The sequence below is a fragment of the Vicugna pacos genome, chromosome 27 (genome assembly GCF_048564905.1).
Source record: "Vicugna pacos chromosome 27, VicPac4, whole genome shotgun sequence".
NCBI lineage: Eukaryota > Metazoa > Chordata > Mammalia > Artiodactyla > Camelidae > Vicugna > Vicugna pacos.
Genome location: NC_133013.1, coordinates 25,255,106 through 25,273,089, shown reverse-complemented (window position 1 = coordinate 25,273,089; position 17,984 = coordinate 25,255,106). Strand labels below are relative to the sequence as shown.

Below are 17,984 nucleotides of genomic sequence, written 5' to 3'. Positions count from 1 at the left end.
CCAGGGCAGGCTGGCTCTGCTTCCATGCAGAGTCTCCAGCCTCATCACTTTGGAAACACTTCTCCTTTTCCCATCAGCTCCCTATTCTGTTCCGTGGGAGGAGTATTCCAAACTGTGCTACTATCCCAAAGCCTTTTACTCATGAAGAAGGCTAGTGGAGGGTATATGTGGAAGGTGGAACCACACCCATGTTTCTCCACTTCTTGAATCCCATTAGAAGGAGTGCTTCTAATCTAATGCTCCCACTCTGTGCTATGGATGCTGAACCTACCTGTCTCCTGAAGCACCAATATCCATCAGCTGTTTCCCCCTCTATTGTCTCTTCAGCCTCTCCACTGTTTTCCTTCAGACCTTCCTCCCAGCTTATAAATATGCTCAAGGCTCCTATCTAGAAAAACCTTTCTAATCTGGTGTCTTCCTCTAGCTGCTGCCGTTTAAACCTATAATTTTGCCTTAACTACAAGTGACATATGGCCATTGTAGAAATTTTAGAAAATAAAGATAAAAAGAAAGACAACAAATAACTTATAATCTCACTATTGAGAGTTGGCTAGTGTTAATTCTCTAGTGTATGGTGCATGTTTCATTGTTGTCACTGATAGTCTCTGTGTGTGTTGTATTAAAATCTCAGCTGAGTGTTTGAAAGGTTAGTCTGCTAGACTTGTCTCTCTTCCTCTTTTCATGTTTCCTCATTTCTTGGCAGCTGGCCTCTACCCCACCACTCCCTGAAGCTGTGACCTCCTGATGGCCGAATCAGCCCATGTCATGCCTGACTGCTCCATGGCCATGGACATTGTTGGCCTGGTTGACCAGTCCTTAAAAAGACTGAGATAACTTGTATTCGTTAATGTGAAATATTTTCATGACATATTGTTGAGTGGAAAAAAACAGATTATAAAATGCCTTGTGTAAAATGATCTCACTTTTTGTTACATATGCTTATATGTGCATTAAAAACAAACCCCCAAACCTAAAAGTCAAACTGTTGAAAGGGTGGCCTCTTTCCTGCAGTGGCTTGAAAGACTCAGGGGATAAAGCTCAAATCCTGCCCATGGCCTTCAAGGCCACGATGACTGGCCCCTCTCACCTTTAAACCCTAATTTTGCCTTTTTTCCCCTCTTTCTACTTTAGGCTTTATCTGTGCTTCCTGTTCCCTAAGTGTGCCATGCCGTTGCTCTCCTGGCCTTTCCATGTGCTTTGCTGGTTATCTCTTTTCCTGGCCAACTCTTATTCATCCCTCAAGATTCAGCTCTGATGTTGCTTCCTCTATGAAGCCCTCCCTGGCTTCTCCAGGATGGACCAGGGAGGTGCTCCTCTGTGCTTCCAGTTTTGTGTACTTGCTCTCCTGGGGCACTTCTCAGGCTGTGTTGTAATTGCCCATTGACTTAGCTGCAGCCTCTTCTCTTCTCTCCTCCCTTTCATCTCAAACTTGTCTATGTTACAGAGAAAATTGAAGCAGATGTGTGGGACTCTCACTGTCCTTTCCAAAGCCTCAAACCTCCTCCATCTGCTGGCATCATGCTCTCCTTCGCCCCTGTTAGAACTGAGGCTTGTCCCACCTCCTTGCACTGGACCCCATGCTTCTCCCCCTTTCAGGGGCTTGCTCATCAGTTAAACTTCTGTCTCTATTGTAATTGCAACTGTTCCCTGGATCCTTCACATCTCTAGCTTATTTCCATCTTACACACAACCCTCAGCCATTGTACCCCCTGAACCCCATATCCCACCCAGGTAGTACCCTATCTCTGTTCTCTATCAAGGCAGGCTTCTTCAAAGAGCTGTCTACACCTGCTCTCAGCTTATGTGTTCAACTGTATCATCTGATAGCTACTCCCCGACACCCCTGCCAACCCCAACTCCCAGCTGCCACCGCTACCAAAGTTGTTCTTGCTGGAGTCACAGATGACTCGCTGTTGCTGAGCGTCATGAACACTTTTCAGTCCAGCCCTTTTCATGCTGGACCTCTCAGTGGCATCTGTCACATTTGTCTACTCTGTTCTAGCTTTGGAAAATTCACGCTCTCCTGGTTTCCCTCCTGCCTTATCAGCTGCTCCTGCTCATTCTTTGCCAGCTCAGCCTCTTCTGCCTGACTTTTATTTTTTTAAACAGGTAATACATTTACATGATTCATAATGAAAAAGGACGTCCTCAATTTCATCAATTCTAGGATGAACATTTTGATATTTCTGAAAACATTTTAATGTCTGTGTCTTTAAAAATTTGGCATCTTGTCATTATAAGTTGGCAGTGTTTTTTCCTTTCTTTTGATAAATAAGATACTGATCTTAAAACTGATGGTGTCTTGGATTTGATGGTATAAAGATACATAGTAAAAATTCTTCTTCTCACCTACTCCACATCTATTCATTTCCTCTCTCCCCCAGGTACCACAGTTATTTTTTTCTTGATGTCCTGCTAGAGATTCTATGTGTGTATATTACCACATGCAACTATATATATTTCCCCCAACTTAAAAATATTTATTTTTATTAAGTATAATTGACATGCATTATATTACTTTCTTGTGTACAACTTGATATTTGTACAACATGGTGATATTTGTGTATATGGTGAAATGGTCACCAGAATAAGTCTAGTTAACATTTATTGCCACACAGTTAAAGAATATTTGTGTATGTGTGTGATGAGAAACTTTCAGATTTACTCTCTTAACAACTTTCAAACATGCATTACAGTGTTATTAACTATAGTCACCATGCTGTACATTAAAACCCATGACTTATTTATAACTGGAAGTTTGTACATTTTGACCCCCTTCGCCCATTTCACCCAACCCTCAGCCCCTGCCTCTGGAAATCACCAGTTTATCCTTTGTATCAATGAACTTGTTTTTTTGTTTGTTTGTTTTGTTTTGTTTTAGATTCCACATATAAGTGAGATCATAGTATTTGTGTTTCTCTGTCTGCCTTATTTCACTTAACATAATACCCTCAAGTTCCATCCATGTTGTCACAAATGGCAAGATTTCACTTTTTATGGCTGAATTTTACATAGATGTATACATATAAATTACATATGTAAACATTTTCTTTATTCATTCATCCATTGATGGACACTTAGGTTATTTCCAAAGCTTGGCTGTTATAAGTAATGCTACAATGAACCTGATGGTTTGTATATCTTTTTGAGTTAGAGTTTTTGTTTTCTTTGTCTAAGCACCAAGAAGTGGAATTGCTGGATTGTATGGTAGTTCTATTTTTAATTTTTTAAGGAAACTCCATACTGTTTTCTGTAGTGGCTCTGCCAGTTTACACTCCCACCAGCAGTGCACAAGGGTTCCGCTTTCTCCATATCCTTGCCAACATTTGCTATCTCGTCTTTTTGATAATAGCCACTCTAACAGGTGTAAGATGATATCTCATTGTAGTTTTGATTTGTATTTCCCTGATATTAGTGATGTTGAACATCTTTTCATGTACCTGTTGGCCATCTGTAGGTTTATTTCCTCAACTTTTTATTTTGAAAATTTTCAAAGCTACAAAAAGTTTAAAGAACAGTGCAGGGAACTGCTGTATTGTCATCTGTAATTTCAGTGCACTAGGGTACTTCACCTGCATTCACCAGTTAACATTTTGTAACATTTGCTTTATCTATCTATCCATCCCTGATTTTTTTTTTTTGCAGAACCATTTGAAAGTAAGTAGCAGAGAAGACACTGTATTTCTAAATGTTTCAGCATGTATCTCCTAAGAATAAAGATGTTCTCCTGCACAGTCACAGCACCTAAGAAGTTTAACATTGAACAGTGATATCTACTATTGATTCTATGTTCAAATTTCTCTACTTGTCCTAAAAATGTTCTTTACAGCTCTGATTTAAAAGTCCAGGATCACTCACTGCATTTGGTTGCATGTCTCTTTAGTCTCCGTTAATTTAGATGAGTGCCCTTACCAATTTGTATCTTTCATGACATTAACATTTGTCTTGGAGAATTTCCCACAATCTGGATTTGTCTGATTTTTTTTTTAGTAATTATTTTCAGGTTAAGCATTTTGGCACCAATACTACATAGAGAACTTTTGTCCTTCTTTGTGTATCACATCACAAGGCACATAATGTCCTTTCGTCCCATGGTCAGAAATGCTAAGTTTGGTCACTTGGTCTGCCAGATCCTCTCATTATGGAAGTTCCTTTTCTCTCTTGTGATTAATGACTAATCTAGGGGGTGAAACTCAGAAGATGTGCCTCTCCTCTTCCCCAGCCACCTTTCACCCAGTGGTTTTATCAGCCATTGACAATCCTTGCCTGGATCAGTTCTGACATATGGGGGTTGCAAAATGATTATTTTAAAAATTGTTATTCCTTTATATTAGGACTTTTCCTTCCCCCCTGCTTTTCTTTTGTGTATCACCGTAGTAGGCTTGTGCATTCTTTTCATTCAATGTGTTATAATCCATTACTGACATTATTCATATTTTTTCTCTAGCTTTTTATTTTGAAAATTTTACACTGAAATTGAAAGAATAGTATAAAGGACACTCACATGTCTTCACCCAGATTCACCAGTTGTTAACATTTGCCGCATTTGCTTTGATTCTGACTCTGTCTATCCATCCATCTTACTCTCTGAACTACTTAAAGCAAGTTTCAGACATCATAGTACTTTACCCCTAAGCACTTGAGCACATATTTCCTAAGAACAAAGACATTTTCCTATATAACCTCAATAACATAATTATGCTCAAGAAATGTAACATGGACACAAAAATATTAGCTAGAGCTTATATTCAAGTTTTCTCTGATAGTCCAGTGATGTCCTTTATAATGTTTTCCTCTTGAACCAGGATCCAATCAAGGTTCACACATCAGTTTTTATAGCCTCCGTTAGGTTAGAGAATCCCTTATCTTTTATTTATTTCTTTATTTACTTACTTACTTACTTACTTACTTATCTTTTAGGGTATTGGCATCTTTTAACAGTCCACAGTCCAGGCCAGATTAGTTTATAGAATGTGCCACAACTTGGACTTGTCTGGTTGTTTCTTATGATTAGATACAAGTTAAACATTTTGGGTCAGGACTGCTACGTAGGTGGGAGGCCATAATGTCTGTCTGTCCTGTTATTGGTGAGCTTGAGTTTGATCACCTGGTTAAGGTGGTGTCTACCAGCTTTCTTTACAATAAAAATGCCTGTTCCCCTTTGTAATTAATAAGTCATCTTTGAGACTCTCTGATTCCCTTCTTACCCAACAGTCTTTCACCCAGTGAAAGATTTAGCAGCCATTGAAGATCTTTGTCTGAATTAGCTATTACATTCATGATTGCAAAATTAGGAGATTTTCTAATTCTGTCACTCCTACATTTATAGCTAGCATTTTTCTGCAGAGTTTTCTTTATTCCTTCCTTCCTCCCTCTCTTTTTCAAAATAAGAATATCAGCGAAGGGTATAGCTCAGTGGTAGAGTGCATGCTTAGCATGCTCGAGGTCCTGGGTTCAGTCCCCAGTACCACCATATAAATAAGTAAATAAACAAATAAGCCTAATTACCTCCCTCTAAAAAAATAATAATAAAATTAATTAATTTAAAAAAAATATGGCTTTACCAATATTACTTAATATTTATACGTGACTCCTTTACTAGATAGTTACACCATTTATTGAAGAAAAAAATAAAAATAAAAACAAGAGTATCACTTTGGATTCACGGATTATTTTTTAAACACAGTATGTTATATTACTGTCATTATTTTTGATGCTCTTAATTGTCCCAAATTTGGCTGGTGATCGCCCCTTTAAACTGGTGTCCTTTTGACATTCTCCGATTAGTTGAATTCCTGCTTGTTTCTGGCACCACAAGATGTTCTAGGCTAATGTTCTGTTTCCTTGGCCTGGCTTGGGACCAGCCATATGTTTTTGTAAAGTCATGAGTTCATACTGATGCCTCCAATTGAAATCCAACATCACGGGACGCTTTCTTACCTTCCCATATTCCACATTCTATCTAACACTGAGAACCAGGTTCCAACAACATACACTCATTCTCTCGCCCATTGTCTGCTACAGTACACATGACAGAGTTTCAGAATCACCACACTAGTACCAGTAGTACCAGTAGACCTGTAAGATTTCAGATTTCTTTCCAGTTGTTTTTGTTCTTGTGATACATCCCCCTGAGAGAACACAGATACTGAGGTCAAGTTACTTGGCCAGTTCTTTTTCCTGTGTGATTGTGTTATCAGTTTGCTGCATGGATAAGCTTCATTTGTTTTTGTTTATTGCATTTTTAGACTTTCATTTCTTCCTGGTGTAAGTTTCTGCATATGTAAGACATTGTGTGTGAAAAGTATGTAAAAATCTTCCCCCAGAGATGCCTCACTACTCATCCTAGCCCTCCTGTCATGTGACCATTTCATTAGTTTCTTTTTGACTCTTCCTGTATTTCCTTTGCAAAAACAAGCTAACTTAGATACCTGTTCTTATTTCTCCTTTTTTACATAAAGGTATAAAAATAGTATGCTGTTTATACTTGTTTGTACTTTGCTTTTAGTATACACTGGAAATCATTCCATGGCGGTTCATAGACATCATCTTCATTCTTTTTTACAACTGTACAGTAGTCCATTGAATGATGTATCATAGTTTATTCAAACAGTTGCTCTTAGGTTGTTTCCAACATTTGCTATTGCAAAATAGTGTCATGTTGAATAACATGTATCCGTTGCTTCTTATTTGTGAGTAAATAACCAGTAAATAACCGAGTAGGATTCTGAGGGCAAAAGAAAAAAAATTTTTTATTCTCCTCTCCCCTCCTTTTTTTCAATATATTTGTTATTATTTTATTTTGTTTTATTATTTTATTTTTTGGGGGAAAGCAGTTGGGTTTTTATTTATTTACTTATGTTTAATGGAGGTACTTTGGATCGAACCTAGGACCTTGTGCTTGCTAGGCACTTGCTCTGCCACTGAGCTATATCCTCCCCTCCTTTTTTTTCAACATGAAAGATAACATACTATATAAACTATTCTACGTGTTGCCTTTTTCCCTCAATGCTTCGATTAATGCACCTGTGTGAAAGAATCATTTCATGCATGTCTCTGTCATCCCTGTCTTTAACGTCTGTGGTAGATGTTGTTATGTTTTTATATCTGTATTTGATTTCATATCACAAAGGGACCACAAAAGGTTATAATTGCCCACACTTAATTGGATCCAGAGGAATTTAACTGGAACCCTAGGAGGGTTTATTTTTCTTGTAAAGCAAACTTTCAATTGAATTATACATAGGAAAGTGCATAAATTGTAATTATGTGCTTGAGGAATTTTCACAAAGTCAACACCTCTATGTAGCCAGCACCCAGATCCAGTAACAGACCATTACCAGCACCCCAGATGCTTGTGCTCCCTTAAGGGTAATACTATCCTGACTTGAGCACCCTAGATTTGTTTTGCCTGATTTAAACTTTATAGATATCTCTGCCCAGCTTTTAGGTGTTGTGTTGCCTTAATGCTTGGTCATAGATCATTTTCTGTTTTTTATCATAGCTATAGCTATGTATCTATATACCAAAGTTACTGTTCTAGCAAAATGATCTCATTCGCTTTCTTAGCCTTAACTTGCCAGCAATTACCTGATGCATGTCTCAGCACAAACCTTCTGCTGAATCCTCGACCCAGATTTTTCCCAGTGCCTACAAGGCAGCCCTGTCTGGGGGTCTCACCACACCTCAGGCTCGTATGTCCGTAATGCAGCTTTTTTTCTTCCCTGGGGCCCTACACCTCTTCTCGTGGGTGCTCCCCATGATGGGGCTCTCAGTAAGCAGCCCCACCATCCACTCAGTGGTTTAAGCTGGCAGAGAGTCTTCATGATGCCTCCTTCCCCCCACACCCCAGATCCACCTTGGGACCCCTTCCAGCCTGCCTCCTCAGTGCCTCAGGGATCACACCCTGCCTGCCTCACCTCTCCAGCCTCCCCTGCTTCTTTCCTATGCACTCTCTGCTTTGGCCATGGTGGCTTTCTTTCCCTTGCTTAGAAGTGAAGCTCCTTCCTGCATGAGGATCTGTGCATGCTTTCCCCTCTGCCCAGAAGGCTGCCCTGCCTCAGGCGGCTCCCCTGTGTTCTTCAGGACTCCTTTATGGCTTACATTTAATTTCCATGACTCCTCAGACCTGGTTAGGTCACCTATCTGCTGTGCATGTTTTTTTTTTTGTTTTTTTGTTTTTTTAATGGAACTACTAGGGATTGAACCCAGGACCTCATGTATGCTAAGCATGCACTCTACCACTGGGCTACACCTCCCCACCATGTGCATGTTCTCATAGCCATCCTTCCCTTTTATATTATTCACTGCAGAGGTTATTGACTGCTTCATGCCACGGGCAGGGACCACCTGTCTTATTCATGCTTTCTCCCCAATGCCTGGCAGATGATACATGCTCAAGACATGAACAAATGACCGAAGGCAAAGGCAGGAGGAAGGGAGCCCAGCCTGTGACTGAGGCCAGGGCTCTGCTGTGTTCAGGGTCAAGAATAGAATTTCTTCTTTCAGGGGTCCCCTCAGGCCTTCTCTGTCACTTGACTTGCCCTGCCTGGAGTACCTCCCAGTTTTCTTTCCCACCCTCTGAAGATAGGTTTTTTTGCCTGGAGGCAAAGGGCGGGAGTCCCTGGAAGGATGTAGCTGGTGAAATGGTGGCTCTGTGAGATGGGAGCTGCTTCCTTTGGGTTCATTCCACTGTGGGAATGTGAAACAGGCCCTGCCCCAAGGAGTTTCCAGCCTGCTGGGGCTGAGGAAGGGACTGGGCTGCGTCGGCCATGATCCTTATTCTTCTCTGGCTTTTCTTTCCTTCCAGTTTAGGACAAAGAGGCTTGGACAGGCCACTGGGCCGGCTGGCGCCATCATGGCGGGTAAGGAGAGGGTGGGCCACGTGAGTAGGATACGACAGTGAGCATCGGGTGGTTGGCCCTCTTCTTGGTCCCTTTATGCTCCCTAATTTCTGCAGGTCAGATTCTTTCTGTTCTCTTGTCCCCAGGTTTTCTCTGACCTTGGGGACCAGAGGTGGCACATCCTGATGCCCTGGTCCTACTGTCCATCTGACTGATGAGTGGCATGTGTGGCCAAGTCCCTGGCCCCTCTGTCACCATTACTCCTTAATTTTCTAAGACCTTGTCATTCTGGTTTCTGAGTTGTCTGGTTTCCAAAGGCCCAGAGCTGGAGGGACCTTTAGGGATTATCTGGTTCAAGCCCCACCCCACTGGGTAAACTGAGGTCTGGAGAGGGGTGGTGACTCGCCCAGGAGAATGAACGTTGGAGTGGAGGCTGGAACCCACGTCTCCAGACTCACCCATCCTGCTTCCTCTGCCCAGAACTGGCCCCCACCGCACTGAAGAGGGTACTGCACCCCTGAAGGATAGCATTTATTGTTTTTATTCTTTTCAGAGACAGTGATACTGCCTCTGGGCCTTTGGTTACTTTGGGAGACCCAAGGAGGCGGGGATGGCTGGGTGGGGATAGCAAAGTGTCCTGTGGCCACAGGGGCCAAGAGGGCAGCCCAGACCAGGGAAAGAATCATTATACTGGATCGCTGGGGAGGGAACACTCAAGGTGATACCATGTGATGTGCCTTGCCCACAGAGAAAGTGAACAACTTCCCACCGTTACCCAAATTCATCCCACTCAAGCCATGTTTCTACCAAGACTTCGAGGCGGATATCCCTCCCCAGCATCTCAGCATGACCAAGCGCCTCTACTACCTCTGGATGCGTGAGTGCTGTGGGTTGGGGTGGGCTGTGAGGGGGAGGAGGAGGAGGGAAGGCTGGCGGGGATGGACATCGTGGGGGAGGGGTGCCTGCAGGCCCAGTGTCTCCAGCTCCACTTGCAGCATCTGCGTGGAGCAGTAAGCCTTTCCCTGCCTGACTCCTGCAGGCTCCTCTCCTGGGCCGACTCCCCAGCTGGGCCTCAGTTTCCCTCAGCTCCCCAGCTCTCCCTATCTCCCATTCACAGAGCATCCAGGTGGGGGTCTCTGTCTGTGGTGTTAATCCCTCTCTTTTTCCTCTCCTCCTTCCCACTGGAGTAGTTTTCCAAGGAACCTCTGGTGACTGCCTTAGGATTCTGAATTTGGAGAGGAATCCTTCCCTTAAAACGTCATTTTTCTTGCTTTCTTTGGAAAATTGCTCAAAAAGAAGCACATTCAGCTCGGAGTTAGGACATATGGGAGCAAGCTGGACTGGCTGGTCCTCCACTTCCCAAGCAGCAGGATCCTTATTTGTAGAAAAGAGGGTATTGGCTCAGTGATTGCTGTGGTTCCTGTAGCTCAGTGTTTAAAGTCCAGAGTTCCAATGTTCTAAGATTTTGAGGTCAAGAGTTTAAAGGCCCTCGTTTCTAATTGTCTGTGGCAGGTTGGTGGGAAAGGTGTCATGCTAGGGCGTTGGGGCTTGGCTGTGCCCAGCCCTGGTCAAAGGTACCTTTTAGGCATGTGCAAGGAGGCAAGCTGGCTGTCCTGTGCTGGGAAATAGCCCCTAGAAATGCCAGACACCTGCAGGGTGACCACAGCTAGGGTCTGCCACGTGTGATGTTGCCTTGAGTCAGGCCTGCGCTTACCTGGGGAGATGAGTGATTGTGCCAGAAAGGTGATGAAGAATGTTGTTTTTGTGGTAGGTCCTTCATAAAATGGTAGAAAGAATATAGGGACAGACTCATTGGCAAGTCCCAGCTTGGCTTTTGGGTGGAGAAGGAATCTTTCCCCGTGTAACATGAGTGAAGGAAGGGATGGGGCAGGTGTAGGTAGGTCTGTAGATATTGGGAATAGAGTGAGGAGGTTGCTTCTAAAGGCTCCCATTTTTTCCCCATCAAATAGGATGGACAGTGGGAATAGGAGCTTTGAGGAGAGTGGGATTAGAATGAGGGCACATTTGTGGACAGAGGGTGAGGACACTATCCAAAGAAATATGATCCCTAAGATTTCTGGGTCATGCACAGGGTCCATCTGAGGTTGGCTGCCATGAGTTTACAGTCCTACCAAGCTTCTCTTTGGGGCTAGTTTTTCCCTAGCGACATTCAGCACAGGTAGGTGGGAATTGTGTTCATCCAGAGTGAGTGTGACCAGAAGACAAGGCAGGGGAGGGAATAAGAAAATGAATGAGATAAATTATGATTCTAAGCTGGACAAAGAGAGAAGTGGAGATAGAAAAAAAGCTGATGGCTAGAGAGAGAGTGGCCAAGTCAATGTATATTTGCTCGGAAGAGTAGAGTTATTACAGCCGGAGCAGTAGATCAAGTGTGTGGGAGAGAGGTGGGACTGAGAAGAGAGATATAAACCAATCTAAGAACAGGTTAATGTCTATTCTATGTATAGAGCAAATAAAATCAGGGAGAACACCAAGATTCTAGAAAATTGAGGGGCAATAAACAGAGATGGTGGAATACGGCTGAAACACGCAGGAAGAAATGCTCACCCTTGTTTTGAGGAGCCCTGAGTTGGGTGTACCCACGCAGGTGACTGCATTGTGGGGCCAGACTTGGGGAGTACTTCACCTGACCCTGGGCTCTGGGAACTCTGCCCCTGAGAAGATCTCATCCAGGAGCTGGATTTAAGGGCTATAAATAGCTTCCTAAGTCCTCACTAGGTGCCTGTCAGAAGCTTTGCTCCCAAGGAAATGTATATAACCCTTGAGATGCTTGAGGGTTCTATTCAGAAGCCAAGACCAGAGATGCCTGGCTGTTTGAGGCCAAGATTAAGCCCGCCTTCCTTTGTTTATTCAGCAAGTCTTTGTGGGGCCTTAAAGGGACTGAGTCTAATGTTGGAGGAAGGGAGCAGCCTTAAGTCAGATACACTGGGTGTGTGTTAGTGCCAGCATCAGGTGAGGAGACTTGTGGCTCCTGCTGGCTGTGACTCAGTGATACTGTGAGTCCAAGGTTCAGCTAGCTTATGTGGGCACAGAGGAGGGGGAGCCTAGGTCTCACTCTTGGGGAGCTTCTAGTTTGGTGATGGGCTGGGATTTGTACTTGGGGAACCACGGGAGCAGCCCAAGTCTGCAGGAGGTCAGTAAGGAGGTCTGTGGGAGATGAATAAGGCTGCAGTAGTGAAAAAAGGCTTCTTGGAAGAGGTGGCATGATAGTTGTCCAAGAAATTGAACAAAGACTGAGATCCCAGCCCCTGCTGCCTGCCCCATTTAAATGTGGGGCAGATGGTACAATAGCTTGAAGAGATGTTTCCTCAAGGCCTTTACTTTCCTCTTTTCATGCCCTACTTTGCAAGAGAAGATGGAAGATGGTCTTCCTGTGCCCTGGGCATGGTGATTGCTGTGGGTCTGGGAGGGCAGGGGCTGAGGCTGCATTTCTGCCACACCGAGGCTTTGGGGCCCTTCAGCAGGGCTTGCCGGGCTGAGGCTCTGGGTTCCTGCTCTGGAGACTCTGTTCTCCAGATTTCTCAAATCCCTAGGAGCGGGTGTAGGGAGGGGTTGGTCTGACAGGCCTCCAGTTTTCTTTCTTACAGTCTTATTTCCTCTGTGTGTGTATGTGTATGTCTGTCTCATGTATCTGTGTGTGTGTATTCATTGACGTGGACTGCGGGTGTGAATCTGCATAAATGTGGTTTGCATGTGTGTCTGTGTGTGTCTGCATCTCTCTGTGCTTGTGCTGTTTGCGTGTGTTTGATTGCGGGTCTTTGAGTTGTGTGTGTGTGCCCTGTCCGTGTGCTCGTGTATTTCTGCATGGGCCTGGGCATCTGTGTGCGTGTCTGGTGTCTGTGTGTGTGTGCATGGGCTCCTGGGTCTGCAGTGAATAGCGTCACGCTGGCCGTGAACCTGGTGGGCTGTCTCGCGTGGCTGATCGGAGGTGGGGGAGCCACCAACTTTGGCCTCGCCTTTCTCTGGCTCATCCTCTTCACACCCTGCTCCTACGTCTGCTGGTTTCGGCCCATTTACAAGGCCTTCAAGTAAGTGATTGGCGCTGAACCCCAGCTCCTAATCCTATCTCTTTGCCTATCTCCTGCTTCTTCTCTACATAATGTCTCACTTTTTGGCGGGGGCCATTCTGCCAAACTCACTTTCCCTTTGTTTACCCTCAGCTAGACTGCAAGATAGGATTTAGGCTTCGTGGCAGCCCTAGGCTGGAGTAGGAGGGCTGTGAGTCAGAGCCTTCCTCTTAGTTCCTTCCTTCTTCACTCTGCCTTTGGGTGGGGGCAACATAGAGACCAGGCCTATTTTTGTTTTGCCTTCCCCAGGCAGCTGGCTGCATGATAAATTTTGCCAGTGGGGCCAGTTGTCTTGCTGGAGCTGCCCATCCTTGTACCCATGGGGCTAGCTGATTTGGTGCCAAGTGGACCATCTATCCATGTGCCAGTGGAACAAGCTATCCATATGCTCACTGACACTATTTATGTGCTAATGATGCCATCCATTTCTGTGCCAAAGGGACTACCCATCCATGTGTAAGTAGGGCTAGCTGTCCTGGTGCCACTGGGTGTCTACCTTGTGTCATATGGGATTTTCGGTCTTTGTGCCAGTGGGCAAAAAGGCTTTCAGTCTAGTTGTCAACAAAGTATCCTCCTCAGTGCCATTGGGCCTCAAATATCTTTGCCAATTGGACCCATCCATCTATGTGCCAATAGGGTGTCTGTTCTTGTGCCAATGGTACTTTCCATCTCTGAGCTTATGGGTCCATCCATCCATGTAGTGGTGAGCTAGGTGTCTTGGTGCCAGTAGGGTTGTTCAGCCCTTTGACAATGGGATTGTTTATTCCTGCCACAATGGACCCATCTGTTTCTGTGCCAGTAGGGCCAACCATCCATGTACCAGTGAGTGGTCCATTTATGAGATCTCTCTATGTAATGTTGTACACACAGGCCTAACACATGGAAACTTGCAAAGATGAGTAAACGCTGTCCCATTTTGGCCTCTCAATTAAGGCCTTTGAATGTCTTCTGTCCCCTCTGTACTCACTTAAACTTGCAAGAGCTTGGAGATCTTGAAGGCAGGGAAGCCCTGGCCCTCTGCCCAGGTGACAGGAACCATCTCCTCTGTTGCAGGACCGACAGCTCCTTCAGCTTCATGGCATTCTTCTTCACCTTCATGGCCCAGCTGGTCATCAGCATCATCCAAGCCGTGGGCATCCCAGGCTGGGGTGTCTGGTAAGAACCTGCGGTGTCTGGACTGACCCAGGGCTGGCATGGTTGGCACCTGGGGGTGTGTCCTTTGCTTACTTCTGTGTGCTAAGCTGCCTAGCCTGTGGGGACACCGTGAGTTATTGCAAGTGTGAGAGGATTCAGGACAGTTTAGTAGACATGGCCATAGCATGAGATGGGAAGGAGAACCTTGCAGTGGTTTTTAGGGGTGCTGAGGGGCCTCAAGCATCATAGGAGAACCTGAAAGAAGGAACCCTTATGTCTCAGGAGCTTGTTTCCTGAGCCAAGAGTTCTTCCTGAACGAGTGACACAGGCCCACTCATAAAAGGATCAGTAAGATGGTCCCTTTGCATCCAATGATATGGTCTCTCCCTGTGACTATGGGATAGTCCCTTATTATAGTGGGGTGGCTCCTGGATACCCCTCACCATGCCAGGCAGCCCCACAGCTGGCCTATTTCTGCAGCGGCTGGATCGCCACCATCTCCTTCTTCGGAACGAACATTGGCTCAGCGGTGGTGATGCTCATTCCCACTGTCATGTTCACGGTCATGGCTGTCTTTTCCTTCATCGCCCTCAGCATGGTATGTGTCACTTCAAGGGTGAGAGGGTGGTGTTGAGAAGGGACTATAATCTGTAACAGCCCTTCTTCCAGGTTACAGGAGGACCCAGAGGTCTCTAAGGGACTCACTCTGGAATGGCTTGGTGGACTTTTCTCCTAGTGCACAGGGCATGGTGGGAGGGAGAACTGGCTTTTACAATGACTTATTTCTGACTCCCACACCTTTCCTGGATGCGCTGCTTCTTCCCTTTGATTAACGCTTCTTTGTGCCCTTCTTCTACAGGTTCATAAATTCTATCGGGGAAGTGGGGGGAGTTTCAGCAAAGCTCAGGAGGAGTGGACCACAGGGGCATGGAAGAACCCACACGTGCAGCAGGCGGCCCAGAATGCAGCCATGGGGGCGGCGCAGGGTGCCATGAATCAACCGCAGACTCAGTATTCCGCCACTCCCAACTACACGTACTCCAATGAGATGTGAACCAGCTGAGCCTACTGAGCGCTGGCTAGGGGCCGGTGGGACGGGGGTTCAAGCCACGTGGTCTATTGTGGTGACCAAGCAGGGTTCCCCCTTCCCTTTTTCTCCTCACCCACTTTGTACAAAGAATCAGAGTTATATATATATATATATATCTGTATATGTATATCCCCTCCCCGCACCTTTTGGATTCTGCTCTCAGCACCCTGAGAGCTGAGGGCTGCACGTGGAGCTGTCCCGTGCAGTGGTAGCTGTGTCTGTGTCCCCTTGTGAACAGTGTGCAGTGGAAGTCTCTGTTGTTGTGGTGCTAGACGTATGTTTAGAACTAAACCAGCCCCCCACCCTCCACCAGGCTGCCCCCTCTGACCTTGGCCCAGAGACCCCTCATGGGGCAGAGGGAGGCATAGCAGAGAGGCTGGCCCCCTCCCCAGGGTTATGAGCTGAAACTGTTCCCACTTTTGGTCTTACTAGGAAGCAACAGTATTTAGCACTCATGGGGTTGGTAGGTGGGAGGGTGGGACCTGTAGGGGAGCTTCCCTTGCTCCTTCTCATCCAGGTTTCTCCCTCCTCAAACTCCTCCTCCCCTCCTCTCTTCCTGCTGTCACACTCCTGTGGTCTCTTCTGCCCAGGGTCTCTCTCTTTTCCATGTGGCTTTTCTTTGTCTTCCCCAAGGCTGAGTGTCCCAGTTCTGCTCCTGAGGCTGAGCCCATTCCCAGATCAAGGAAGCAGACAGGGGAGCTGGGCCTTGGCCTCGATGTGGGAGGGCACACAGCCAGAGTTACAGAGCCCACCTGGGGATCTGACTCCCAGGGAATGGAAATGCAAGGCAGATTCCTCTCTTCCCTGCCTTGCCTACCCCTCCTCTTCCCAGAGCCCCCTTGAGCCCCTCTGCTTATATCCCTCCCCATACTCCCAGCTTCTGTGTCCTAGTTCTCCTACCCTACCCCTACTGTGCGCTAGGTGGCATCTGCCATCCATGAGGACAGATTCCACTGCCTTTCCTGAAGATCTGGGTGGTGTCCAGGCAATTTCAGGTGTATAGTGCAGCTGTCACAGAGGGTATGTAAATAATTACTGGCCCCTGGGGACGTATGTTTAGCCCCAGCCCACTGGGCAGGTGCTAGGTGTCTGAATGACCACTGGATTCCTGGGAGCAATAGCTGTTCTGTTTGGGTCTGATAGAAGGGACAGGTTCAGAGGGTTGAGCCTGGAGGGAAGATCAGAGGAGAAGGCAGGCAGGGCCCAGTGAGAGGGGATCATGTCCCCCGCACCCCCAGCTTGCTCTTGGTCATAGGGCAGTTCTGGGCACTTGAACTCAAGGCCCAGGAAGAAGCACAGGCCCAACCCTGTGTGCAAACACAGTGGCCAGAGTGGGAGTTCAGGCGAGGCTAGGTGGGAGGGGAGGCTCTATGGCTCTTTTTTTTTTTTTTAAATCAAATCAAGATTACTTGCTGCCCTCTGCCTATCAGACTTGGTTCTTTGCCCTTCCTCACCCTGTCAGAACTCGTTTCCCTTCCAGGACTGTGCTTGCAGACCTGTAGGGCTGTTCTTTTCCAAGCACTGTGGGAATGTTGCTGGTAGAGGCCCTGGCTCCCTCGGAGGCCTGGAGGAGGGTGGGTTCTTAACCAAGGAGCAGCTGCCCATTTCTCACTCACTGCCCCCACCTCTTATCTAGGTTATTTGGCTTGAAAAACCAAGCCCCGCCTGGCCGCTCTGGGCTGGCTCCTGCTTAGAACCCAACACCTGGACTCAGGTGCCATCCTGAGCTTTGAGCTCCAGTACTCCACTTTCCTGCAGGAGGAGCCAGGGTTTACCACATTCTCTCTGGAAAGCAGTTGGCACAGCCCCTAGTACTGAACAGTGATCTGAGGTCTGGGTTCTTCCTCCCTTTTCCTCTCCTGCAGCCCAGGCCTCTGGCTCCCTTTCTCTTAGTCTCTGGGGCTCCAGGAGGCCTATGGTCCAGCTGCCAGCCCAGCATCTTTGACCTGTTGGATGCCACATCCAGTCAACTTCCTGTCCTACCTACCTTTCCTCTTTCCTGGCTCAGACCTAAATGGCCATGCCCTGGCTCTGCCCTTGGGAAGACCTGCTATCTGTGTGTGGCCCAGCTTATCCAGGCCCTGGGATGCTGCATCTCCAGGCAACTATGCACTTTCCTGGGGAGGGAACCAGTCTGAGAGGTGGGGGCTGGGCACAGATTCATCTCTGCTGGATGGTCTGGCTTGAGGGTGGGGTGTAGGAAGGCCCAGGTCAGTCTGGGGATCCTCGGGTTTGCGGCCAGCCAGTGACCAGCTTCTGCATTCTGTGGGTGCCCACTGCTCCTCCTTGTTTCTGGGAGACACAGACCATTCTCCAACTGGCAGTTGACCTGCCTGAGCCAATGTGTCTGTCTGTGGTAACTGAATGAACCTTAATAAAGGGAACATTTGGCCCTCTGTGTCCTGCTGTGTCATGTGTCTTTGTGTGGGCCTCACTGTGGGCTGTGGGGCATGGAGGTCGGGTGGGTCAAGTGGGTCTGTGGCCTGTCATTCCCAGAGGCCAAAAGTCATGCACCTCTGTGTGCTTCTTTCTCTGAGGCAGCCTTGAAACTGCCACAGAGGCCTCCTGCCTGTTAGGAGGAGTTCTGAGTTCCCTGAGGAAGAAGTAGAAGGCTGGATCAGTGGGTGAGGAGTGCTTTGGTCCAGGTGGTCACTGTATGCAAGGGCAGGAGTGTAGCACAGAGGGTCCCATCTCGCTCCATTGAAGGAGACCAGCAGCTGATGGAGTGGCCTCAAGGAACACAAGGGGATTGATCAGGGGGCCTGTGGATGCTGGAGAATGAAGGCAAGGGAGTGTATCCAGTGTGATTTCTCCTGCTGCTTTCCTTTT

The 17,984-nt window shown here is 46.5% G+C and overlaps 1 protein-coding gene across 7 annotated transcripts in view; it reads left to right on the top strand.

Moving 5' to 3' along the window:
* The window catches only part of SCAMP5 (secretory carrier membrane protein 5), a 65,707-nt gene extending 48,154 nt beyond the window's left edge, over nucleotides 1-17,553 (top strand). For all 7 annotated transcript variants that reach the window (XM_072951053.1, XM_072951055.1, XM_072951059.1 and 4 more), the window contains 6 exons: nucleotides 8,810-8,864; nucleotides 9,592-9,720; nucleotides 12,736-12,892; nucleotides 13,985-14,086; nucleotides 14,546-14,663; nucleotides 14,925-17,553. In XM_072951053.1, coding sequence (XP_072807154.1) covers nucleotides 8,858-8,864; nucleotides 9,592-9,720; nucleotides 12,736-12,892; nucleotides 13,985-14,086; nucleotides 14,546-14,663; nucleotides 14,925-15,119 — 708 coding nt within the window. In that variant the 5' untranslated portion in view covers nucleotides 8,810-8,857 and the 3' untranslated portion in view covers nucleotides 15,120-17,553. The remainder of the gene's footprint in view (nucleotides 1-8,809; nucleotides 8,865-9,591; nucleotides 9,721-12,735; nucleotides 12,893-13,984; nucleotides 14,087-14,545; nucleotides 14,664-14,924) is intronic.
* Nucleotides 17,554-17,984: the final 431 nt, after the last annotated feature.